Source organism: Trachemys scripta, chromosome 7 (assembly GCF_013100865.1).
Source record: "Trachemys scripta elegans isolate TJP31775 chromosome 7, CAS_Tse_1.0, whole genome shotgun sequence".
Taxonomy (NCBI): domain Eukaryota; kingdom Metazoa; phylum Chordata; order Testudines; family Emydidae; genus Trachemys; species Trachemys scripta.
Genome location: NC_048304.1, coordinates 86525653 through 86551818, shown reverse-complemented (window position 1 = coordinate 86551818; position 26166 = coordinate 86525653). Strand labels below are relative to the sequence as shown.

The 26166-nt window shown below is 39.3% G+C and overlaps 1 protein-coding gene across 1 annotated transcript in view; it reads left to right on the top strand.

The window, feature by feature from the left end:
* Positions 1-26166, top strand: part of MICU1 (mitochondrial calcium uptake 1) — a 180353-nt gene that overhangs the window by 35554 nt on the left and 118633 nt on the right. The window contains exons 3-4 of the mRNA XM_034776856.1: positions 7496-7658; positions 18640-18683. Coding sequence (XP_034632747.1) covers positions 7496-7658; positions 18640-18683 — 207 coding nt within the window. The remainder of the gene's footprint in view (positions 1-7495; positions 7659-18639; positions 18684-26166) is intronic.

Here is a 26166-nt window from a genome sequence, read left to right as displayed (position 1 = left end):
TGCTTGAGGAGTTTACACTGGATAATTGGTTGGTGAAATCTAAATGTAGATCTCACAGCCAGTTTGGGGTTTGTCCCCTGATTCTTAGCAGTCTTCCCAAAGGTTGGTACTCACAACCTTGAGCCACTACAGGACATCTTGACAGAAGGTTTACCAGCATCTTTACTAACAATAAATCCTGTTCTTCTACAGCACAGGGATAAGCATGTCTCCTCAGAGCCTGATGCTGAAGTCTAGTCCTGCATGAGGCAGTAAGCCTAACTGGTAGTCTTCCAGCAGTTCACCAAGCACTGGAGCCCATGTTTCTGTTTAAGTGAACCCTTTATTTGTGGGCTTGGTCCCATCTCTGGTATGTAGTCAGCAGTTACAGTAGTGGATGACCTGTCTAACTGATGTATGTTGTATTATTTTTGTAATTACTGTAAAGTCAGCCACATGAAGTGGGTGAGTTTGGGCACAGACTCAGGTTCTATGTTCTGTTGTTGGAGCGACGTGACCCATTCACATTCAAAACTGTAGTCAAATGAAGTTATAGGAGGATGCTCTGCTCTGAAAATTGGTCAGTTGTAGTAGTTCAGGAGTTTCTGGCGCATAGAATCATAGAAGATTAGGGTTGGAAGAGACCTCAGGAGGTCATCTAGTCCAATCCCCTGCTCAAAGCAGGATCAACCCCAACTAAATCATCCCAGCCAGGGCTTTGTCAAGCCGGACCTTAAAAACCTCTAAGGATGGAGATTGTACCACCTCCCTAGGTAACCCATTCCAGTGCTTCACCACCCTCCTAGTGAAATAGTGTTTCCTAATATCCAACCTAAACCTCCCCCACTGCAACTTGAGACCACTGCTTCTTGTTCTGTCATCTGCCACCACTGAGAACAGCCTAGCTCCATCCTCTCTGGAACCCCCCCTTCAGGTAATTGAAGGCTGCTATCAAATCCCCCCTCACTCTTCTCTTCTGCAGACTAAATAACCCCAGTTCCCTCAGCCTCTCTTCGTAAATCATGTGCACCAGCCCCCTAATCATTTTTGTTGCCCTCTGCTGGACTCTCTCCAACTTGTCCACATCCCTTCTGTAGTGGGAGGACAAAACTGGACCCAATACTCCAGGTATGGCCTCACCAGTGCTGAATACAGGGGAATAATCAGTTCCCTTGATCTGCTGGCAGTGCCCCTACTAATACAGCCCAAAATGCCGTTGGCCTTTTTGGCAACAAGGGCACACTTCTGACTCATATCCAGCTTCTCGTCCACTGTAATCCCCAGGTCCTTTTCTGCAGAACTGCTGATTAGCCAGTCGGTCCCCAGCCTATAGCGGTGCATGGGATTCTTCCTTCCTAAGTGCAGGACTCTGCACTTATCCTTGTTGAACCTCATCACATTTCTTTTGGCCCAATCCTCCAGTTTGTCTACATCACTCTGGACCCTATCCCTACCCTCCAGCATATCTACCTCTCTCCCCAGCTTAGTGTCATCTGTGAACTTGCTGAGGGTGCAATTTATCCCATCATCCAGATCATTAATAAAGACGTTGAACAAAACAAGCCCTAGGACCGACCCCTGGAGCACTCCACTTGATACCGGCTGCCAACTAGACATTGAGCCGTTGATCACTACCCGTTGAGCCCGACAATCTAGCCAGCTTTTCTGCCCATCTTATAGACCATTCATCCAATCCATACTTCTTCAACTTGCTGGCAAGAATACTGTGGGAGACCGTATCAAAAGATTTGCTAAAGCCAAGATATATCACATCCACCGCTTTCCCCGTATCCCCAGAGACACTTATCTCATCATAGAAGGCAATCAGGTTGGTCAGGCATGACTTGCCCTTGGTGATTCCATGTTGACTGTTCTTGATCACCTTCCTCTCCTCCAAGTGCTTCAAAATGGATTCCTTGAGGACCTGCTTCATGATTTTGTCGGGGACTGAAGTGAGGCTGACCGGTCTGTAGTTCCCCGGGTTCTCTTTCTTCACTTTTTAAAAAATGGGCACTACATTTGCCTTTTTCCAATCATCTGGGACCTCTTCCAATCACCAAGAATTTTCAAAGATAACGGTCAATGGCTCTGCAATCACATCAGCCAACTCCCTCAGCACCCTTGGATGCATTAGATTTGGACCCGTGGACTTGTGCATGTCCAGCTTTTCTAAATAGTCCTTAACTTGTTCTTTCACTACTGAGGGCTGCTCACCTCCTCCCCATACTGTGTTGCCCAGTGCAGCAGTCTGGGAGCTGACCTTGTCAGTGAAGACCAAGGCAAAAAAAAAACATTGAGTACTTCAGCTTTTTCCACATCTGTCACTGTTGCCTCTCCCATTCATATTCTTCTCATGTCTTCCTATAATAAACCAAAAGGTCGTATGTGTGATGTCCTAGCATAGGGGGAAAAAACTTCAGTTGAAATCTTTGAGTTTTGAAACATGGTTGTTATCCCAGCACTGTTAATGAATGCAATAATTAGTGATGAAATAATAAATTACGCATGTCACAAGTTATTTTGGATGGTGAAGCAATGTAGGAGGAAGCTAGGATATTATCGCTCAGCATCAATTAGAGCCTGAGGCTGTTGTTATAAACTGATGATTCTAGGGCAAATATCCTCTTGTGTACATGTGTAACTTGAGTAATATTTAGATTTGTTTATAAACGAGAGAGAAGGAAACAGTGGTGAAGTGCTATTGTAGCTGAAGGTTAATGACACAACATGAATGGTGTAACTTGTTCGCTGATTAATTTGAAAAAGTTTATGTACTGCATTAGGACTACTTCACTAAGATCTATTTGGGAACTGTCATTAAGTCTTGGCAGGTATTCTGCATTATGAGGGCTAATTATGCTGAGACTTCATTTCAATATGCATTGCAGTAAGCAGCCTAAAGTAAATGAATGTTAATTTATCTGCACTATTACTATGCAGGCAGGGTGTGTGTGAAACCAAACTGCTAGAGTTCCTGCTCTATCAGATGATGATGATCCGAGGGGCCTGATGACACTGTGGAAGTGCATTGAAATTTTAATTACAGTGAACCTTGGTTTATTTAGTGTTTTTTCTCATGACAACAGAAGAGATTCTTTTCCTTCAACCTGTCATATAGAGCCAACTTTAAGCTTCCAGAACAGTGGTTCTGTCTTGTTGGGCATGGGGGATCCCTTACTGCTGTTTTTTCAAACCATCTCCCTAATCTAGGAATATTTGTATTAATTGACAAATGTAAACTCTCCCCTTTGAGCCAGGTGATACTGCTCTCAGAGTCTAGGTTTTGGCTAGAGTTTAGCTTTTTAGACTGCACAATATCTTTTGACTAGCCTGCTTATTGAAAAGCTTTCAGAAATAGGAAGAACCTGTTGTCAGAAGGATACCATCTCAGGAAATGTTGTGAAAATCCTTGCAACCTGCTGTATTCCAAAAACAGAAAATAATAATAATTTTCTCGCCATAAGTAACTCTACTAGGATTGACTTTAGTCCTGGGTCTTAAGGATACTTCTGAATAGGTATTAATGTTTTCCCTGTTGAAATGACCGAGAAAAATCCACGCACATGCGATGCGTGTGTAAAATATAACTACTAATATTATTTGTGTATCCTATTGTCTCTGTCCTGTTCATCCTCTGTTAAGTGATGAAATAGCTTCAGCTGATCTGATGCAGTTGTGAACAGAGCTGTGTACAATAGAGAAGAATATAACTAATCTTGTTCATTGGTGTATTAGAAAATTTCAATGTTGAATGTGTTTTTCTAAAAGATAGGATTTGAGAACAGCCTGTTAGATATGGAACTAGTTGGATATATATTTTGTAATTCCACATTTGGCTCAAATTCCCTGTTTTGTTAACCTATCGTGAGTTGTCACTTTCAGATATTTGTTTGCCCCTTGATGTTTGTTATGGCTAATAATTAGAATTTGAAAGAAAGTTTGCACGTCTCCAATTTGTAATAATGACATCTAACATTATCCTTCACTAAGTTCTTTTATATGACATTTACTAAACTCACTGTTTTAAAAGACACATTTCCTCCTTGCTTTTAATATTTTTGTCCTTTTCTGGTCCTATGTATATTACTTCTTAATCCCGATGTAAATCACAAAAACAAAACAAGAATCCATCAAGATTTTGAGTTGATCCATTATTGCATACGTGTTCTATCCCGATTCTGAATTCCATGGACTCTTATCTACAGCTAGAATCCATATGCAGGATGTAGATGGATTCAGAAATCCTTCTTGATTTTCAAGAAACTGCTAGGTCAGCTTTTGCTTTATTTTTCAAAATATTCCCCACTTTGGGTCCAGTTAAAATGGTACACTGAAATACTTGCTCACTTCCTTATCACCTCTTCTTTTTTGTTGACGTCTTATCTTAAATTGCAGTCTAATCAGAATACAGCAATCAGGAAGCTGACACAGGCTGAACTTTCAAGTCCGCTTATTCTAGAGCTGTGTTTTCTGAATTGAATTCCTGTGAAATCTAGTATTGATCTAAGGAAGCTTTCTGATGGTCTGTTTCATTAAGTGCTAGGACATGAGATACTGTCTTCTCTGTGTACTACAGGCCATGCTTTGGGATCAGTGTTTATTCCAAGATGGAGGTAACAGTTTGCAAAAGCACATGAACATTTGGCTGGTGGTAATGTAGAAATAAAAGCTGCTGAGCAAAGACTTGCTGTTCTTGGACACAATGGAATACAAATCTATATTTTTGCATACTACTACCATTACCTTAATGCGTTTGTGATCATTTAGGCTTTCCACTGACTTAGATCAACTCTGATTGCATGCTTGAGAAAAACTTGTATGTTTGCAAGATTCACAAAGGAATCTTTTTGCGGATACAGACTAACACGGCTGCTACTTTGAAACAAATGATAAACTGGCTCTCGGCAGAGATTTGAGAATATTGCCCAGGGTGAATGATTTAAATCAAATTGATTTAAATCACTAGTCAGGAAGACTCGATTTAATAATGGTTTTCTACATAAAAGTGCATTCTTGTTGGTTGTTATAACCTTAATACATATTCTTCACAATTCAGAGATAGATGTAGGTTTCATTTTTAGAAGGTACACACTATACATTTTTAAACCGTGATTTATTTTGAAAACTTTTCAGATTAGTTTTACAGCTATATCAGAAAATGAATGATTGTTTGGTTATTTCATTTACCAAAGGTAAATGAAGCAGATATTTATGAAGTCATTGGGTGGTGAACTACCTCCAATTCAACAGGTTAATCATTAATATTTGGAGGATTTTCTTGCCATGCTGTATTAGGAGGAGAACATCACCAGACAGACATTTAAATTGTTTTATTTAAGTAAAACAACAATGTTAAGTATTCTGGATTTTTTTTCTTCAACAGCAAACATATAATATTTTAACAAAACAAACATATGTCCCTCGCTTCTCACATTTATCTTCAGACTTCTTCTCCTTGTCCAGATCTATTCTGCCCCCAACAATCTTCTATTAATTGAACTTTTCAAAACTTTGCACTTTTAAAGAGAGGTAAGGGATTGACTCTTGTACACAAATTTGCAGAGGGACAATAGAGTTGAGGTCTGTTATTTCTCCCCGCTATATATTCTTTATTTATTTAAAAACATTTTTGCTCTTAACAAGCATGTTGCCTCTGGAGACACAAGTCCACAGTTTGAGAACTGCAAAACTAAGCATCTCTGATGGTATCTTCTAGACTGAGCACTGAGTCCCATTGGGTAGATAGAAAGATTAAACTAAATAATCTATACAGAAGCCCCTGGAACCCCGTAAAATTGGGTCCCTAATCCATGAACTATTGGAACTCATTTACAAAACTTTTCTTAAACATTACATGAATATATTGTCTCATACTATAGAATTAGATTTTATAATCCCTATTCCACGATGAGATATCTTTAAGCTATAATGTGTCTTTAGATAGGCTTTTTCCTTCAAAAAGCATTTTATAAAAAAAAAAAAAAGATTTAAACAAAACAAATGATTTTTTTTTAAATTATTGATTTTTATCCACCCTGATGGGCCCCCTGCAGAATCTTATAAAAATGTAGTGCAAAAGATTAGAAGAATAAGTGAGGCAAAATTATGCCTTTGCTCATGAGGGTCGGACAGTGGCTAACAGTAATCATACCCAACTCCAATCCAGAAATGAAGGATTACTCATCTCCTTCCCTGCCCCCCATTTTTCCTCTCTCTCTTCACATCTCTTTCCCTCTCTTACACCAAAACTAAAGTAGGGAATAAATCCCTAATAAATAAACTTAGCTTTTACTCAATATTGCCCAGATGTCAGGGACCATGGCTCTTCAACCCTGGTCCTCAAGGCTCTTTGGTGCTAAGAAGTTCAACCTGCCACCTAGGGGCCTGCCAACTACTTTCAGAATAGGAGCTGAACTCAGAGAGAGGACCCCAGTTGTGGGAGTTGATTGGCAGAACACTGGGGACTCTGATTGGTCCACAGCCGCTGTTTAAACTGAGCACAAGAACAGGAAGTTGTCCATCCAACTGGGATCCACCCTGCTCTGGATTGTGTGCTTTGTGCTTCCTGTTCCCCTGGATTGAATTCCTGATGTCCTGACCCTCCCTGACTCTGTTTATTGATCTGTGGTTCTGCTCTCAAGTTTGTGTTCTGCCTCTGATTTCCTGGTAACCTGTCCCTGACTGCCTCCTGACACTCAATTCTCAGTTTATTCTCTGCCCTGTCTTGGACTCTGCCCTCGCAGTATTTGACCTGTCCTGATTCCTGACTCCTGCTTTGACCACTAAGTCAGACTGCCAATGTCCTGGTCATGACACCAGCCCAAGTGTTCTAAAATCATGATTCAGGCCCCAAAAAATTGAGGTTGGCATAATAATAGCAAGATTTTTTTAAAATAATAATTTTTGTTCTCTTTATTTACATTCTGATTTTTGAACATTGAAGGTTCATGTTGTTAAATTTTTCTCCACAACCATGAGGGCTAGAAACTTAGTTTTAAAAAAATTAACGCTGAAATTCTTAAGTGATCACATGACTCCAGGGGCTGGGGCTTTAGAAAAACATGAGACTTAAGATAAAATACGAGATTTGTGATAAAATCCTGAGAGTTGGCAACACTAAGGCCTGGTCTACACTTAAAATTTAGATCTACCTAGTTATGTCACTCAGGTGTGGAAAAAATTCACATCCCTGTGTGACATAATAAAGCTGATCTAATTCTTGGTGTAGATGCATCTAGATTGATGGAAGAATTATTCTGTCAACATAGCTGTTGCCTCTGAGATATGGATAAATTACAGTGACTGAAAAACCCATTGCGTTGTTGTAGGAAGCATCTACACTACAGGCGGTGTAGCTGTGCTAGTATAGTGTAATCATAGCCTAACTCCTATTGGCATTGTGCAGCCATTGCATTTAGAACCTGTCATAATATGGCAAAGTTTTACCAGGATTAAATATGGAGTGAAAGTTGGAAAACTCTTGTATGCAGTGATATGTGTTTAACTTAATTTCTAGGTGATGGAGTATGAGAACAGGATACGGGCCTACTCCACTCCAGACAAAATCTTCAGATACTTTGCCACCTTAAAAGTAATACATGAGCATGGAGAATCCGAGGTTTTTATGACACCACAAGATTTTGTGAGATCCATTACTCCTAATGAAAAACAACCAGAACGTAAGTAATGTATACAGTAATTATGTTTAGGGGTGATATATATAATGAAGAGTTCAGAATAAATTCTTTACTGTCTCTTTGTAGTCAGCTTTTACTTACCATTGTACAAATAGGTTGGCAAGGGATCCCTTTTATTTGTATATGTTTATGTTGCCTAACATAATGGGCCCTGTAGATGCTGCTGCAATACAAATAAATATTTTCCTCTAAATGCATGTACTCATGGATGCATAATATTATACAAAGTAGTAATAGAGTAAAAAAGTAATGATTTAGTTCAGCAGGTAATATGTTCAGCTTTTCATCAGAAGACTACAAAGTTTAAATTCCATATCAGCACTTGGGCTCGTATCCAGTACTCTCACTGCAGTGGAGTACTGCAGGATAATTAGACATGGCAGAATTTAATTTTTATTTTTTTTAGAATTTCAGCAGATACCAAGTTTCAGCATTTTAGGCACTTTTCCTATTTTTAAATTTTCACAGTTGCAGTAAATTGGAGGGTTATGCCAGACAATAATTTAATGACAGTAAAGTTAGAGATTCAAAATTTAAATCTTTATAACTGTTAAAGCACAAATTATCAACATTGCATGTCAAAATATACAATATAAATATACCTAAAGCAACTCTAGTTTTCAAGCAGCGTTTTTCTTACTTGCCTCTATATAAATTTCTGTTATCGCTTTTTTTTCAAGCAACTAACAAAATCATCCAAAGCCCAAGATTTGGTGGTGATGGGGGACTTCAACTATCCGGATATATGTTGGGAAAATAACACAGCGGGGCATAGACTATCCAACAAATTCTTGGACTGCATTGGAGACAACTTTTTATTTCAGAAGGTTGAAAAAGCTACTGGGGGGAAGCTGTTCTAGACTTGATTTTAACAAATAGGGAGGAACTCGTTGAGAATGTGAAAGTAGAAGGCAGCCTGGGTGAAAGTGATCATGAAATCATAGCGTTTGCAATTCTAAGGAAGGGTAGAAGGGCGAACAGCAAAATAGAGACAATGGATTTCAGGAAGGCAGATTTTGGGAAGCTCAGAGAGCTGATAGGTAAGGTCCCATGGGAATCAAGACGGAGGGGAAAACAACTGAGGAGAGTTGGCAGTTTTTCAAAGGGACACTATTAAGGGCCCAAAAGCAAGCTATTCCGCTGGTTAGGAAAGATAGAAAATGTGGCAAAAGACCACCTTGGCTTAACCACGAGATCTTGCACGATCTAAAAAATAAAAAGGAGTCATATAAAAAATGGAAACTAGGACAGATTACAAAGGATGAATATAGGCAAACAACACAGGAATGCAGGGGCAAGATTAGAAAGGCAAAGGCACAAAATGAGCTCAAACTAGCTACGGGAATAAAAGGAAACAAGAAGACTTTTTATCAATACATTAGAAGCAAGAGGAAGACCAAAGACAGGGTAGGCCCACTGCTTAGTGAAGAGGGAGAAACAGTAACAGGAAACTTGGAAATGGCAGAGATGCTTAATGACTTCTTTGTTTCGGTCTTCACCGAGAAGTCTGAAGGAATGCCTATCATAGTGAATGCTAATGGGAAGGGGGTAGGTTTAGCGGATAAAATAAAAAAAGAACAAGTTAAAAATCACTTAGAAAAGTTAGATGCCTGCAAGTCACCCGGGCCTGATGAAATGCATCCTAGAATACTCAAGGAGCTAATAGAGGAGGTATCTGAGCCTCTAGATATTATCTTTCAAAAGTCATGGGAGATGGGAGAGATTCCAGAAGACTGGAAAAGGGCAAATATAGTGCCCATCTATAAAAAGGGAAATAAAAACAACCCAGGAAACTACAGACCAGTTAGTTTAACTTCTGTGCCAGGGAAGATAATGGAGCAAGTAATTAAGGAAATCATCTGCAAACACTTGGAAGGTGGTACGGTGATAGGGAACAGCCAGCATGGATTTGTGAAGAACAAATCATGTCAAACCAATCTGATAGCTTTCTTTGATAGGATAACGAGCCTTGTGGATAAGGGTGAAGCGGTGGATGTGGTATACCTAGACTTTAGTAAGGCATTTGATACGGTCTCGCATGATATTCTTATCGATAAACTAGGCAAATACAATTTAGATGGGGCTACTATAAGGTGGGTGCATAACTGGCTGGATAACCGTACTCAGAGAGTTGTTGTTAATGGTTCCCAATCCTGCTGGAAAGGCGTAACGAGTGGGGTACCGCAGGGGTCTGTTTTGGGACCGGCTCTGTTCAATATCTTCATCAACGACTTAGATATTGGCATAGAAAGTACGCTTATTAAGTTGGCGGATGATAGCAAACTGGGAGGGATTGCAACTACTTTGGAGGACTGGGTCATAATTCAAAATGATCTGGACAAATTGGAGAAATGGTCTGAGTTAAACAGGATGAAGTTTAACAAAGACAAATGCAAAGTGCTCCACTTAAGAAGGAAAAATCAATTTCACACATACAGAATGGGAAAAGACTGTCTAGGAAGGAGTACGGCAGAAAGGGATCTAGGGGTTATAGTGGACCACAAGCTAAATATGAGTCAACAGTGTGATGCTGTTGCAAAAAAAGCAAACATGATTCTGGGATGTATTAACAGGTGTGTTGTGAGCAAGACACGAGAAGTCATTCTTCCGCTCTACTCTGCTCTGGTTAGGCCTCAGCTGGAGTATTGTGTCCAGTTCTGGGCGCTGCATTTTAAAAAAGATGTGGAGAAATTGGAAAGGGTCCAGAGAAGAGCAACAAGAATGATTAAAGGTCTTGAGAACATGACCTATGAAGGAAGGCTGAAAGAATTGGGTTTGTTTAGTTTGGAAAAGAGAAGACTGAGAGGGGACATGATAGCAGTTTTCAGGTATCTAAAAGGGTGTCATAAGGAGGAGGGAGAGAACTTGTTCACCTTAGCCTCTAAGGATAGAACCAGAAACAATGGGTTTAAACTGCAGCAAGGGAGGTCTAAGTTGGACATTAGGAAAAAGTTCCTAACTGTCAGGGTGGTTAAACACTGGAACAAATTGCCTAGGGAGGTTGTGGAATCTCTGTCTCTGGAGATATTTAAGAGTAGGTTAGATTAAATGTCTATCAGGGATGGTCTAGACAGTATTTGGTCCTGCCATGTGGGCAGGGGACTGGACTCGATGACCTCTCGAGGTCCCTTCCAGTCCTAGAATCTATGAATCTATGAAAATCAAACAAAAGTACCAGGTGCTGGTCCATCCTTCTTTTCTTTGCGGTCACCTTTAAGATAAAAAAGGCTTATAAAAATTTAGTCAATTAAATGTGTAGCAGTTAAATAGAACATAAAAAAGAATAAACTAAAACCCAAATTCCATTAGAGAGAAAATGTATGAAATCAAATTCTGGGTATTTACAATTGTAAAAGTTGTTGGTCAAATGGTATTTGCACCCTCTTGGATTATTTTATTCTGCCAAGAAACATCAAAAGGGAAATATTTCAAATAGATTTTAAGTAGGCTTCTGCAGCTTAGTAAATGCAGCAAATAAATTCATTCAACTTGTGGATAGTTCCAAGAGAAAAGACTAAAGTAAAACATTGACATCTAGAAAACTAAAATGAATCAGTGTGCTTTTCTTTGTAGGGCAGTAATAAACAGCCATCCTCTTTCAGTACATGCTAGTGCTTGTGGCTTTGGTAAAAAATGGAGGGGTAACAGCTGTAACAAATTTTTTTGACACATCTCACAGGCCCCAAGACACATACAGAACAGATCTGAAGACGAGCTCTGTGTAAGCTCAAAAGCGTCTTTTTCACCAACAGAACTTGATCTAATAAAATATCTCACCTCACGCATCCGAAGAAGTGGGCTGTAGTCCATGAAAGCTTATGCTCTAATAAATTTGTTAGTCTCTAAGGTGCCACAAGTACTCCTGTTCTTCTTTTCACCTCACCCACTTTCTCTCTCTAATACCCTGGGACCAACACAGCTACAAAACCATTCCACAAGACAAGATTGTAAGTTTGCGCCCTTTTAGATGTTGTTTATGAAACAATCTGGGTTTTTATGCTTCATGATCTTCTGAGTGACTGACACTTGACAATGATCAACATTTTTGCAGTAAGTACTATGTTTTTTCTGTTAAGTAATTAAATCTGGTCTGCTAGTAATGCAAAGCTATTATTTCTTACATCTATTTGGGGGCAGATGTGATAAACTCTGCATCTGAATATAATGTTCAGGAGTCATAGCACGTATACATTATACATTTGACATTTACAAAAGACATTTGTAAAACATAACAAAAGACATTATACATTTGTAAAACGAGACGTACATTTGATATTTACATTTACAGTAGATCCGTCTAGATCAGGAGTTCTCAAACTGGGGATCACAAGGTTATTATGTTGGAGGTCACGAGCTGTCAGCCTCCACCCCCAAGCCTGCTTTGCCTCCAGCGTTTATAATAGTGTTAAATATAAAAAAGTGTTTTTAATTTATAAGGGGGGGGTCGCACTCAGAGGCTTGCTGTGTGAAAGGGGTTACCAATACAAAAGTTTGAGAAGCACTGGTCTAGATATGATATAGAAAGGCTACATCCATGTGAGAGGTGCTGGGGCACTAACTTGTCACCTAGGGTTAAGGGGTTAATCTCCTCTCAACTCAGCTTTCCATCCTCATCAGTCCTCTTGCACAGAGGTTTGGGTGCTTAAGGGACAGAGGAGAGGCTACCTGAGGGAATGCAGGTGTATGCACACAAGATCATTAGGTTGGGCTGAGCCCCAGGCTGGGGAAGAGTTCTGTTGTTACTTTAATTTGCATTTATTTCTGGTGATTAAAGTTCATCTTTTGAAAGAAAAGCTGTGCTGACTACCTCTGTTCTGTTCTGATTCAGTGACCACGTTGGTCTGTTTTAGTATTTCTTGTTGCTTGGTATTGATCTCCTACCATGATTGTTTTTGATATCTTTTAACTGGTTGTATGCAGTCAGCGTGAGAAGAAAAGCACTCTCTCTCCTCTCCAAATTGACCTCACTCAAGCAGGAATAGGCTACTTGTAGTTTCTCACTTCAAAAAACTGGTTACACCATCTGAAAATTTGTAATTAGGGTTGTCGATTAATCACAGTTAACTCACGTGATTAACTCAAAAAAATGAATCGCGATTCATCGCAGTTTTAATCACACTAATAGAATACCAAATGACATTTATTAAATATTTTTGGATGTTTTTCAAATGTATTGATTTCTATTATAACACAGACTACAAAATGTACACTGCTCACTTTAAATTAGTTTTGATTACAAATATTTGTATTGTAAAAAAACAAAAGAAATAGTATTTTTCAGTTCACCTCATACAAGTACTGCATCCCTCCCAAAGAGGCAGACTTCTTGTTTCAACATCCGTAAGCCAACTCCATCATAGTGGATGTGGTTAATGCACGAAGCAAGTAACATAATGCCAAATTGACCCCATATGATTGGGCTTGGCAGGATGGTGTATTTGTCAGCGACATTAGCATTTAGAGTCATGAATTGCCAAATACAATTTTATTAATTATGGGAAACTCAATGCATTCTGGAACATTTACTGGAGATACAAAAGGAGCAGTTTCAGGCCATTCTTATAGAGGGTCAGTTAATAGCCAGACTGGTGCTAGAGACAGCATTGGATGTGGCTGATACAGCAGCCCTCCCAGTCTTCATGAGTGGTACTGAGGCAGGCTTCTTGGCTACCCCTTTCCGGATTGCCCAAAATGCTGCAGAAGACTTCCAGTTTGAAGGACCCAAACTCTTTGCAGAGAAGACAGATTCTTCTCTCTGCATCCTGAAGGATTCCCAGACCACATTACGCTCCCTAGGAATCTACACTGGAGGACAGAAGAGAAGATATACCTCTCAGCCACAGCACAGGTCACAATCTCCTCAATACCCATCATCTCAGTGCTATTACGAGCCATATTGTAAGAGGACCAGGACTCAAAATGCGGAAGCAGTCTGCACCCCAATTCGCAATCTCTCAAACTGCCTCTTCTAAGCACTTTTGATGGGTTGGTCGAGGGCCTGAACAATTATACCTTGCAACATCAGCTGCCATCTGTGAACCTGTCATGCCCCTCCAGAAGTTGCGTGGCCCTTTCTCACAGCAGTTGGGAGAATATTACCTCTGACAGATGGGTCCTGGAGATTATTTCAAAGAGTGACACCATTCAACTCATGTCCCGCCCCCATTCCAACCCTCCTTCCCCATCCCCATTCAGGGACCCTTCTCATGAGAACCTACTTCATCAGGAAATATAGCATTTGTTATGCCTGGGACCATAGAACTAGTCCTGGAGCAAGGGGTTTTTACTCCCATGATTTCCTGATCCTCAAGGTGAGGGGAGGTTGGAGGCCCATTCTAGATTTAAGGGCATTTAACAAATACGGGAAGGCACAGACATTCAAGATCGTCACACTAGCAGCCGTTATTCCAGCTCTAGAGCAAGAAGATTGATTTCCAGCCCTCAACCTACAAGATGTGCGCATGGATTGTCATGGGTTAGCTACATGATTTTATTATGATATGATTTTGGCAAAATAATCAAGTTAGTGTTCTGCATTTTCTGTAGTTGTGTAAAAAAAAAAAAAAAAAAAAAAAAAAAACAACCTAGGGAATTTTTCATTGTTTATTTTCCAAACATTAAAACTGGGATGAAATCAGGTTAAAAATAAAAAAAATGAAAAAACGGGGGGGGGGGGGGAGAACAAAAACAAAACAACTTTTGTAATATACACATTTTACTATAATTGAAACTTTTTTTTAATGTACAAAGGTATATTTTTTCCTCTCTCAGAGCTAGTTGTTTTTTCAGAAATCCTAGTTTTTGCATACGCTTCCATAATTTTCTTCAAAGTATCCTCACTCATGTTGAGCCTTGTGCTGTCTTGGAGGTAGTCCAACTTTGAAAACAAGTGCTCTGCATCAGTAGATCCAGGGCGTACACTCAAAGCTCGCCGTGCCACTTTGCTGAAATTGGGAAGTGTCTTGATGGCTGATGCAAAAAGCCAGCACATCCAGTTTCACATTGTCAGGATTAGATAAGTTCATGTCAGTAGTAAATTCTCCTTTCAGATTTGAAATTTCACCTTTAGTGACAAATGGTTGAAACACTTGGCATAACTGTCATAGTCTGCTGCAAAATTAACTTTGAGGAAGCGGTTGAAAACCTGGATGACATTCCAAAAAGAATCTTCAGCACCAAACACGCGGGGGTTCAGATTACGGGTCACAGTTGTCTCCAATTTCTTACTGAGTGTTGTTTTGAATGCTTTTTTGGTTTTCGTGTTGCGGGGTTGGAAGGATTTCCAGAAACAGCTGGGTTTTCTTGCAGTATGTTTCTCTTACAGCTTTTGTGCTCAGGTCAGCTGAGATTTTGGTTGTCAGGATCCGGTAAATGTCTGTATTGGCAAACATGTTGGCAGTAGTTATTTTACCTTGATGCACAGAATCTGGCGGTCATTTTGGTTATTTGACAGTCTCTTCAGTTTTTGCTTTGCTTTTATTTTGCTAGAACAACAGCAAACAAACAAACTCACGATGACCTCGGAGACATATTAGCACAGTCCACATGTTATTTACATGACAGGCAGAAAAATACAAGCTCATCCACTGATGTGGCACAACAAGGGTAGGTAATCGGTATCCAGCTCTGCACTCATCTCACACTGTGTAAAACAAAGCCTTCTACTTGTTTTCATGCTTGAAAATGGTCCCGAAACCAATGATGCAAGATTTCATGTCTTTCATTTCTTCTGTAGCAGTAGCTGTTGACAGGGCAATGTTAATCAGATGTTTCCAGTTTCTGATTGAGTTGAATCTCCCATGCAAACTTAGCCATGTAGGAAGCAGAATCTGTGTTAGTTGTGGCCACATTTTCCCAAGTTAGTTGGTACATCTCAAACATGTCAGTTATTGCTGCGTTGACAAAACCAGTGTCAGCAGAGGGGATGAATGTCACATCAGCACAAAACAATGCAGGTTTATTTGCTTTGAAATAAAAAACAAAAACAAAAGGCCAAGAATTGGACAGTCCAAAGCATCAAGAGACTTGTCAAAAATCAGACTGGACACCAGATTTCCATCAATTCGTTCTATCAGTTTGGATACTGAAGCATTGTCATTTTCTTTCAGATACTTACCAGTGAGCTTGTCTGCATTAGGAAGGGTTTTTGCTGCTGGACCGTATTGTCATACAAAGTCACCAATAGGCCCCTCTGCAATTAACAGCGGTTGTCTGGCGAAACACAGAGCACGCACAAATTCATTGACACAATCGTGCTGTGTCCTCTCTTTCATTAAAGTCCTGGTGAAAGCTCCTGATACTGTTTATCCCGAAGCTCACTTTCTTCTTTAATCTTGCTTGTGTGAGGGAAAATTAACAGGACATAAAACATGTTCCTTTATTCTGTCAGCGCGAGGACTGACCCCAGTGCTGCAGTACTTGCAGTGCAGTGCATCCTCTTCGTTCCAATCTTTTCTTTAAAACTTCTGAGCACTGATTTGCTTGCTGGTATGTATTCAGGCATAGGTTTGCGTTTTCGCCCCATGTTTACCTTTTTACCTTATCTAAGTCCCTGGGGCTCTGTGTGCTGGTAGTTCAGGGAGAAGCACACTGTCCCTGGTGGGAAGGGGGAGCCAAGGGCAGATTCAGAGTCTGCTGGGCAACCAAGAGGGAGAGAGGAGAGACACTATGTAGCACAACAGGGGCCCCTGTTGGTTTGGGTAAGGATTGCAGGCAGGCCAGCTCAGGACGGAGCAGAGTGAATTGATTGACAAGGGAATGCCCAGAAGAAGAGCTAGCCTGACAATAGGGTGTGAGATGGCCTCCCCTGGGAGGACTGGAGAGGGGAGAAGCCATTTTGGGAGTAGTCTGGAGCCAGCCACAGAAAGAGCAGGACTGGATGTGTGGGGATCCAGAAGAACCCAGGCCCATCCATCCAACCCCGTAAAGAGATTGGCACTAAAGGAGGTATCCGGTGGATAGGGGGCAGTAAATATCTTTCTGTGCAGGATTGATTGTTTAAATTCAGAGCTACGCTAACCAGAAGCAAAGAAATAGGCAGGTAACATCTCCTTGTGAGCCAATCATAGCATGATATTAATGTTAGTATTTTCTGTTCTGTTTTATACACTATGGAACTGCTTCAATCTCAGTGTTTCAGAACACAACAATCATGTAAAGCATTAGTGTTTAACAAAAATAAGTACTCAAAAAAATACTGAGTGGATTGATAAACAGGTGTAAATCGGTAAAAATCGAACTTCTTTAATAAAAAACCTGGTAATTTATTAGTGAAAATTGGTAAAAACTGAAAATGCATAACACTAAAAGTGGAACTAGTGGTCAACTTCTGCTACCATTGTTGCAACTTACAGGATGCAGTTAATTCCTTACGCGGTTTTAGTCATCAGTGTCTGAACAGGTCTCCAACACAGAACTCTGTTGGCTCAATTCTGAGCTTGGCTAAAAGAGCAATGGCAGCCTTATATTATCATATCCAGTTAAGTAAAACTTTTACTGAAGGAGGAGTTTGTAGAAATTCATAAGCATTAATCATGCTGTATGTATGCCTCTAACCTTGAGTAGGAGCAATATTCTTTAAGGAAATATAACTTCTGAAAGTGCACATTGTATATAAATATGTACGTTTGTGTTTCTTGAAGTGCACACAGATATCAAGAGCGTGATTCCTCAGTTTAATAACCACAAATCCAGCAAGCCATCTGACAATTCTCTAATTTTTCACTCAATCCTATGAAATTAATTACAGGAATTTTTACTGCATTGTCTCAGAAAGGTCGAAGAGATCATCATGAAGTGATGAACAGCTCCATTTTCTGCTCTGTGACTATTATGAACCTTTGAGTAGATGGGAAGCATTTTATCACTTTTACACATAAACAGGTGACAGTAATCTTCACCTTCCTGGACAAGTTATTTTTTCTTTCTTTTCCAATCCCTCCCTTCTCCCAATCTGGTTAACAGGAAGAACTGATAGCTATTTAAAACAGTGGCTGAAAATGTGTGGTTTGTAGCAAATGTTTGTCAAACCAAGAGTTGAAAATCAGTCTCTGTACTCTTGTGTGAATTACTGCCAATTCTCAATAACCCAGTCATTCAAGAGTTCCACTTATCTAGATCTCTTTACAGAATGTATTTTTTATTGTTGTACAAATCATTTGCAAGTTTTTCCATGTTGACTATTAAACTTTCATTGTTATGCATAGACTTGATTATACTGTAGAAGTAGAATGAAAGATGCCTTCTTCCTCAGCCCTATAAATATTATTTTCCTTCTAAGAATAAGATCCTTCTGTTTTGTGGTAATACAATGTGAGGAATATGTTAATATAAAAACCTTCTAATTCATGCACTTGCTTATTCCTGAATGTACAATAGCGGCTGTGTTTTTTCTTTTTATGTCCAAGACCATTTGTATGTCACTTTACCCCACAAGAGCTGGCAACATTGAATTTTGGTTGAGGTCTACCTTTGTTAATTCTGGGAGGGACAGTTCTGATTTCAATTCAATGGCCTTCCCTGTTAATCTGTTCAAAAAAGATTGCTTAGCCTAAAAATAATTCTTTTTAATTACACTCTAAGTGCCAGTCTCATGGAAACAAGTTGATATCTGGGTAAGGATTGGTAATGGGGTAGAAATCATTTTATTCTAGGTCAATAGTACAAAAGGACTAGTAGAGCATAGTGGTAGATGTGGTGGTGTCACTGTCCCTTTTTGTATGTTTTCTGTGACTAAATAGGTTTTCCTTGTCAATACTGTGAATCAGACACCTTTCTTGAGCCCTAAGAAAAAACATGTAGATAACAGTTGATTTCCTTCTCGCTCCCTGTGCTTTCTAATCATGTTATCCTTCACATAATCTATTTTTTCTTTTAAATGCCTTATCAAAAAAGAAGCATGGAACTATATGATTTTTATATTCAAGCACTGCTCTAAAAGCAATTTTTTTTTTTCCTCTTTCAGACCTAGGTCTGGATCAGTTTGTAGTGAAGCGGTATGATGGAAAGGTGAGTAGACTTGAAATTTATAGTATCTTTTTACCTATAACCTCTTTGAGTTTCTATTTAAAGTTGTGTGTAAGTACAAATGAAATACAATATTGTCTTTTGTTTGAGCTAGAACATAGCAGTATTTTTTTATTATATGGCTGAATAGGAAGGAAGGAATAAAGATTTGCTTTAATGCTTATAGAACCAAAATAACTCCTCCTTGCTGGTGGGAGAGGGAATTGTAATGTGTAAAAAATCAAACTTAATAGCATTATCCATATGGTATGAGACCCTCCATGTGAGGGAGTACCATATTTCAGAGGGAAACCTGCTATATGCTGATCATATTATAACATTGTTTGGTCTGCCTGTATGAATGGAACCACACAGTAACCTAGCCCTTTTTACAGCTCTGAAGCCATATTCTTCCCTGCTGTAAATCCCCAGAAATCAATGAAATTATAGCAGGAAGGAATTTGGCCCAGAGCTGTAACACAAGTAGGTAACATGGTTAAAAGACTGCTTGAACCTTTAACACAGAGAGGGCCAAGCTGTGTTATCTAAAACAAACACCTAACATAGATTTGCTTAGGTGTATAGTTGTTAATCTAAAATAATTTGGTTTAATATTCCTTTATATCATTTTGAGCACTGATACTACCATAGTTGGTGGCTGCATAAAAATGGAATAGCACACAAGCTTCCTATTAACTCAACTTACTCTACAACAATCACTAATTTAGCAAAATTGTCACCTCATCTGTAACAAAATTCCTTGAATTTTTGAGTCAAAGAAGGTAACTTTTGACTCTTTCATTGCTGAGTGATATACCTGGCATGTAATGTTTAAATGTGACCAAACATATCCAGAAAGTCCTGCTATTTGAATCTATAATTAAACAAAACAAACAAACCCTGCACAATTGGGGAGGAAATGAATCTAAATTACTTTCATGTTTTGCATTCAATTGAATTGATTTTTATTTTAATTTTTCATGAGGAAGTGGATGGACAAAAAGCAAAGCAAGTAATCAAATAAATGGTCTTTGTTCCTTAGAGCATACATGTGTTTGTTTACCCAAGCAGCAGAGTATTACACCTCTACCCTGCTATAACGTGACCCGATATAACAAGAATTCAGATATAACACGGTAAAGCAGTGCTCCCGGGGGGGGCTGCGCACTCTGGTGGATCAAAGCAAGTATATAACGCGGTTTCACCTATAACGCGGTAAGATTTTTTGGCTCCCGAGGACAGCGTTGTATTGAGGTAGAGGTGTATTCTACTTTAAAATAGACAGTAAGTAGTATGCTTTTTGTCAGTCTTTGTTTCAACCAACATTTCTTAGAAAGAAATGTTGAGTTCCACACAATTTTGGATAATAGTTCCTCTATTCCTGAGTACTATACATTCTATTCCCATCCTAGTGGGTAAAAGTCTCAAAGCAGAAGCAGTTTGTTAGCTGAATTCAGCTTTTTGTTCTGCTGAGCCTCGTTGCTGGGATTTCCAGTTTGCGGGAAATTTTGTGATTTTGAAATTTGGGTTTGTTAAGATTTGAACAAATACAAACTATTCAAAATTTTCCATGAACCAGAAATTTTGGAAAAAAGGTTCATTTTGGAAACACCAACCTATGGTATTTCTAAAACAAAATCTGCTCCCTGGAACGTTGACAGCTGTGAGTGAAATTGACATTATTAGTCATACTAATAGATGTGGTGAAACTGACAATCTGAATTTCACTCAGCAGCTGCCAGGGCTCTCAGGATCTATGAGTCCAGGGCAGCCACACTCTGTAGACGGCCATAGGACGCCAGATGGCTGGGGACCATCCAGACTCCTGGGTCAGCTTGTCCCAGGACTTCAGACTCCCTGTTTCATGGGAAAGAGCTTGGAAGCACTGTCATAGTGCAACTGTCTTGGAGCTGCAGACCCCCTGAAGACCAGGTTCCCCAATCTTGGGGCAGTCTGCATGGTGAGGCTGCTCTGGAGCCATAGACCTGGAAGACGGGTCTCTCAAGCTGCCCAGCAGAATGCCTGGGGGATGGGGACAGTAGTGTTTCCAGACTTCGATTTGCCAAAAGTTTGTTGAACCTGAGATGTTTCATAGAAACGCAAGAAATCGGCATTTTCCAACAAACTTAAGTCAGGAAATTTCAGACCAGTTCTATTTGAGACATGACTTCTGCTCTTACACAATATGCACACCCAATCTTGCCATACAGCATGGTGAAAGTGTGACAACTGGTGGTCTCAGTGCAGGCTGAAATGTTCTGAGTTATGCTGGCCCTTAGCATCTGTTCCCTGCACTGACCATCCTCCATTCTGACTTTCTGTTGCAGACTGAAATGGTGTATATAAACACGTTTGTATAGCTGCTATACCTAGATATATATGCAAAATACATTGGATGGTAGAATAAGTCTTAACATCAGTCATTAGAGTTTTAAAATGGAGAGTGTAGTGGACTACTATTAGTAGTAGTAGTACTGTGCAGAACAACAGACCACGTTAATTTTATGGTATTGTATTGCAGGGGCTGATATACATGCTGCTTCTGGATCATTTATTTTAAAGGAGGAAATAATGGCTCACGTTGTTTGTCAGACTTCTCTTACTAAGGAGCACTAGTAACAGACTTTGGTTATGAGGCTAGTGTTAATGGCAGGGGGGTCAAGTTTGGGGTGAGGTTAAAGCAAGGAGATATTGGAGCTCCCTCAGTCGTGCAGAGGAGCCTGGATAAGGAGTGACGTCACTCCTAGATCTTGTTTTCTAGGAGTAGTTTTTCTCATATTATCTGCATCTGTTTTCAGTTAACAAAGCACTGTCGCCTCAAACGCATTCAAATGTTGATTTAGGCATCATAAAACAAATTACACACATTCATGTTTTAGTTACATTGGTATCTGTTAAGGAATAAAATTAGTCCTCGCATCTTTTCTCGTCTGTTGTTTCCATTCACTCATCTCCCTCGTTGGCTTCCCAAGAAATATCAAAGCACTTTTTATAATTGGACACAATCTTCTCCTTAGATACTGTTCTAACTCTGTGAAGCCATGCCTTTGTGTGCTGGTATTGTTTTGTGCATTGGTGGAGATGGGAAATTTGAGTAGAAGGCTGACAGGTGTATTGTTCCCTTGAGCATCTTGTATGATGTCCATTAACGTTAATGGGAATTACAGTATATAGACACGTTGAGGAGAGAATAGACTTTTTCCATCTGAAATGTATTCTTTCCTTTGAGATGAAAGGAGAAAATGAGCATTCAGGTTTAAGTCAGCAGTAGTACCAAAGTACTGATACTCTATAAACTACAGGTTGGCTAAACAAAAGTAGAAAATAGACCTATTGTTAGTTATAAACAAAGATTTATGCCTATGCTCTATGTAAATACTAATTTAGAGCAAACGCCAATAAAAAGAATAGACCCACCTGTGTAGTCAGATGCATTTTAATTACATTCTGTAAAACAAAGGTTAAGGATTCAGTGTAAATGTTCTGCATGTATGTTCCAGATAAATATCATTGCACTGGGAAATCATCTGTATCTGCAGTTTTTTTCACAAATATTCTTGTAAAATTAGAAGTCAATCCTGTAAGGGTTGTCTACGCTGCAGCTGGCAGGTGTGATTCCCAGTGCAGATAGACTAGTGTTAGCTCATCTTGAAGTAGCATGCTAAAAATAGCAGTGTGGACACTGCAGCATGGGTGGCAGCCACCCAAGTTCAGACCCTGGGAGTTGGGCAGGCTTGAACTTGGATGGCTAGCCTGAGTCTTTGCAAGTGTTGCAGTGCAGTGAGTTAGCATGAATCTGTCTACTCGTGCTGGGAATCCCACCTCTTGACTGCAGTGTAGACATATCCTGATAAGCCACTTGGAATGACTGGAACTGGTTAAGTCCAAAAGTCTTTGATAGTGACCATATATTTTATTGCAGCTCTGTGACGTTTGTGTCTTCCTGTGTATAGAGCTGAATGTGATAGTGAGTGCAGTATACTTCTACCCAACTAGAGATAATTTTTCAGAGCACTGAAGGGTGGGGGAGAGAGACAAGCATAACTCTTCAGTAACAGGCGCAAAATGCATATAATTTGAATCTACACATTGCTCCCTGGAGACCAGCAGCCCTAGAGGCATTCGTTCAGCAAAACCCTTTGGTCCATCCTCCTTGCCAACCACAACTGCATAATTTTCTTTCACCTACAGCAGGGCTAAGTGTTCAGGGAGCTAGCCTCCCAAGTGTTTGTACAGGGAGTGGAGAAGCTGGCTTGGTGACATGTGTTTGTATGTTCCCTCCCTCATAAACTTTTTCTTTTGGCTAATCTGCTGCTGCTGCTAACTATTCACTGTTGCTCTCAGGCCTCACCTCATAATTTAGCTCAAATTACAATATGAATATAGCCTAATCTGTAATTTAATAAAAGCACTCAGAATTAACATATCTAACCCTAACTGCTCAGTCACCTGGCTCTTTCGTTGTATCACTTTTCCCTCTCTTGTATTGTGTCTGTGTAAAACAAATGCTTATTGGAGGAGGAAATTTTTCCTGCCTGTAAAAGTGTGTCTGTGGTTGTATGAAGGCACCAAGACATGCTTAGCAGACCATTCAAAGAAACATGATATTTCTTTGAAAAACAATTTCCATTTTTTCTAATATGTTCTATTTGAGAGAGTTTTTGAATTAAGCTCGAATTAATCTTCATGCCAAACTGCCAGCTCTCAAAGAGAAAAGTGTATGATACTATTTAACTCTGTGATAGTGTGCCCATAGGGTAGAAGATATCGATCTACCCTATGACAAGGGCAAATCTTGCCCTGCCACCTGTGGGCAAGGAGGACCATTAACACAGCAGGATCAGTGGAATCCTAGTGTAATGGGACAGATTTGAGGAGTCAGCACAAGAGGGACAGCGTCAGTGGACATTCTTTCCAAAGATGTAGGGATTGTGATTTTTCAGATTAATTGTTTTCATCTTAAAATATTATTGAATTTTTGCAGAAGCATTTGAATTTAAATTACTTGTAGATTTTGTGCTGCAATCAAGTGTTTTCAGTGATGATGCTAAATTGCGAAGTGTCTGGTGGCACCTTAAAGACTAATAGATTTATTTGAGCATAAGCTTTTGTGGGTAAAAAACCCACTTCTTCAGATGCATGGAGGCAAGGCTAAATTGCAACACTTCTGAGAAACTGTTAGTCTTCTTAGGGGAAAGAATTAAACAGAATATTGCTTTAGTGTGGGATATACTTGAGTAGCGGTTTTTACCTCCTGTGGGGAAAATTACCCTGTGTAGTTGAATATAAACAAAAGCTTGCAAGCTGTCAATGATGGTATACCCTTAAATTATCATTGACCCAAGGAGGCAATAAGTAATTACAAAAGCTTTTACAGACTCTAATTTTACTTTGGAATTAAGTAACTCCTATCCAGATTCATATTTCCATGTTCTCTATTCTCCAGATACAGTTCTATATTGATTAATGCTATAGAAGTAAGACACCCTCTAATTAGTTACTCTCACGTGGTAGGAAAGTTGCTTTTGGTATTAAACATTATAATTACTTGTAGTTATTCTAAGCACCCTTTTCAAGTATTGTATTGGGATGCTTTACAGGGAAATAATAATAAAATAAATTTGATGGTGAAATACCTGAAGTCTAACATTAGCTTTAGAAATATTGAGCAAATTTCTTGACCAAATCTTGAAGCAATAATACTTACTGCTATGTAGGAGAAAATTCAACCTCCTAGCATGCAGCACTCAGTTATATGTGAAGAACCCCCCTAAGTCTCACATGGAGAGGTCTCTATGCATCCTCTCATTTTATATTGGCAAGCAGTCATGCTTTTGCTGTGGTGGGAGGCATCAATCTCAGATAATCTCACCACTTTTTTTAAAATCAAACTTTATTTTGAAAAGGGTTTTGGGGTATGACTACTATTGACTACGTATTTTCCTTCCTACTCCATATTTTGCCCTTCTCATTTCTGTCCTAACTTTGTAATATAATTGTTTGCATTTTTGAAGCATTTTTATTTTTGTATTGGATTTTATAATGTTGTATAGTGCTTGAATCGGGGCTTCAGAGGGTGGGAAGTGGGAGAATAAAATAAGGAATTATGCAGCATCTGAAAGACATCAGCACCACAAAGAAACTGTCTCTTTCAGATCACATGTTCCAGGACCCAGATTAAATAGGATTAATATAATGAAGCGGTAGAATGAATAACTTTAAATACAACAGGTAATGTTTTCAAAAGCCCTTAATGATAGGAGTCTAAGTCCCATTTTCAAAAATAACTTATGCACTTAGTAAGCCTAAGTCTCATTTAAAGTCACTTTTGAAAATGAGATTCCTAAATCATCTAAGATCTTCTGATTAGAGTGATCTATATAAATGAATGAGTAGGTAGGCAACATGGTGTAGCGGATAGTGCATTGGTCTGGGTTCCTGACTCTGCCAGTGACTGGCTGGGTGTCTCTCTACCTTGTGAAAGCAGCAAATTTTGCTCAGCCATCTGTGGGCAAGGAGGACGATCAACACAGCAGGATCAGTGGAATCCTATTGTGATGGGTCAGATAAGGTTAGAAAATTTGACTTAAAACATCAGTGGCACTGGCAGATATTTCTATCCTGCACTGTGCTTTTCTATCCTTACTGTAATTAACCTCATACTATTGTGTGTTCACAAGTTTTCTTCACTTGCCCCCTTACTTGCTTTCTCCCCTTCCATTCTCCAAAACCAAACCCCTAAACCCTTTTATTCTAACATTATGAATACTATTCTGTTTGATGCGCACGTTGGTATAGACATGTCAGAAGACTAGGCCCTTCTCCTGAAATGCTTATGGGCCAAGTATCAAAGACCAATGCTTTTAGATGCACAAATGACGACAACGTGCTTCTAGCTGGAGGAGCTGGTTATATTTTGTTCAATAATCTTCAAGATCATTATCAATTGAGAGCCCTGAAATAAGCCAAACTTTGATGCCCTCTGAGCTGAATCAGTTAGTCATGTAGTTATAAGGTCTCCAGCTGATGTGGCCTTTGTGTATCTTGACCTGTGAATTCTCATGCTTGTACACGGAACTTGGAAGATGTATCCTTTCATTGAAATGTATGAATCTTTAGATTCAGGTATTATTTCAGTTTGTTTTTGTTTTAAAAAAATCTTTAAGGCTAAGAAAATGCTTGGTTGCTTATATTAAATTTTATATGCATGGCACACAAACAACCCTGTGGAATCCCTTATTATGAAAATTACTTTGCATCCATGTACAGGTCAAGTGTGTGCTCCCTCTTTCCTCTCCCACCCTATCCACCAACAGTCTGTGGCATAATTACTTTCTGCCAAAACTAGAAATATTTGCTATTACTTTTTTGTATTACTAACTTTGTTATTCATTTTCACTGGGTTTGTTTGGCAGATATTCCTGAATGTTACTGATTGCTATATGTGCTCCTTACTTCCTGTTCCTAGGTGTTGAGAGATTCTTTG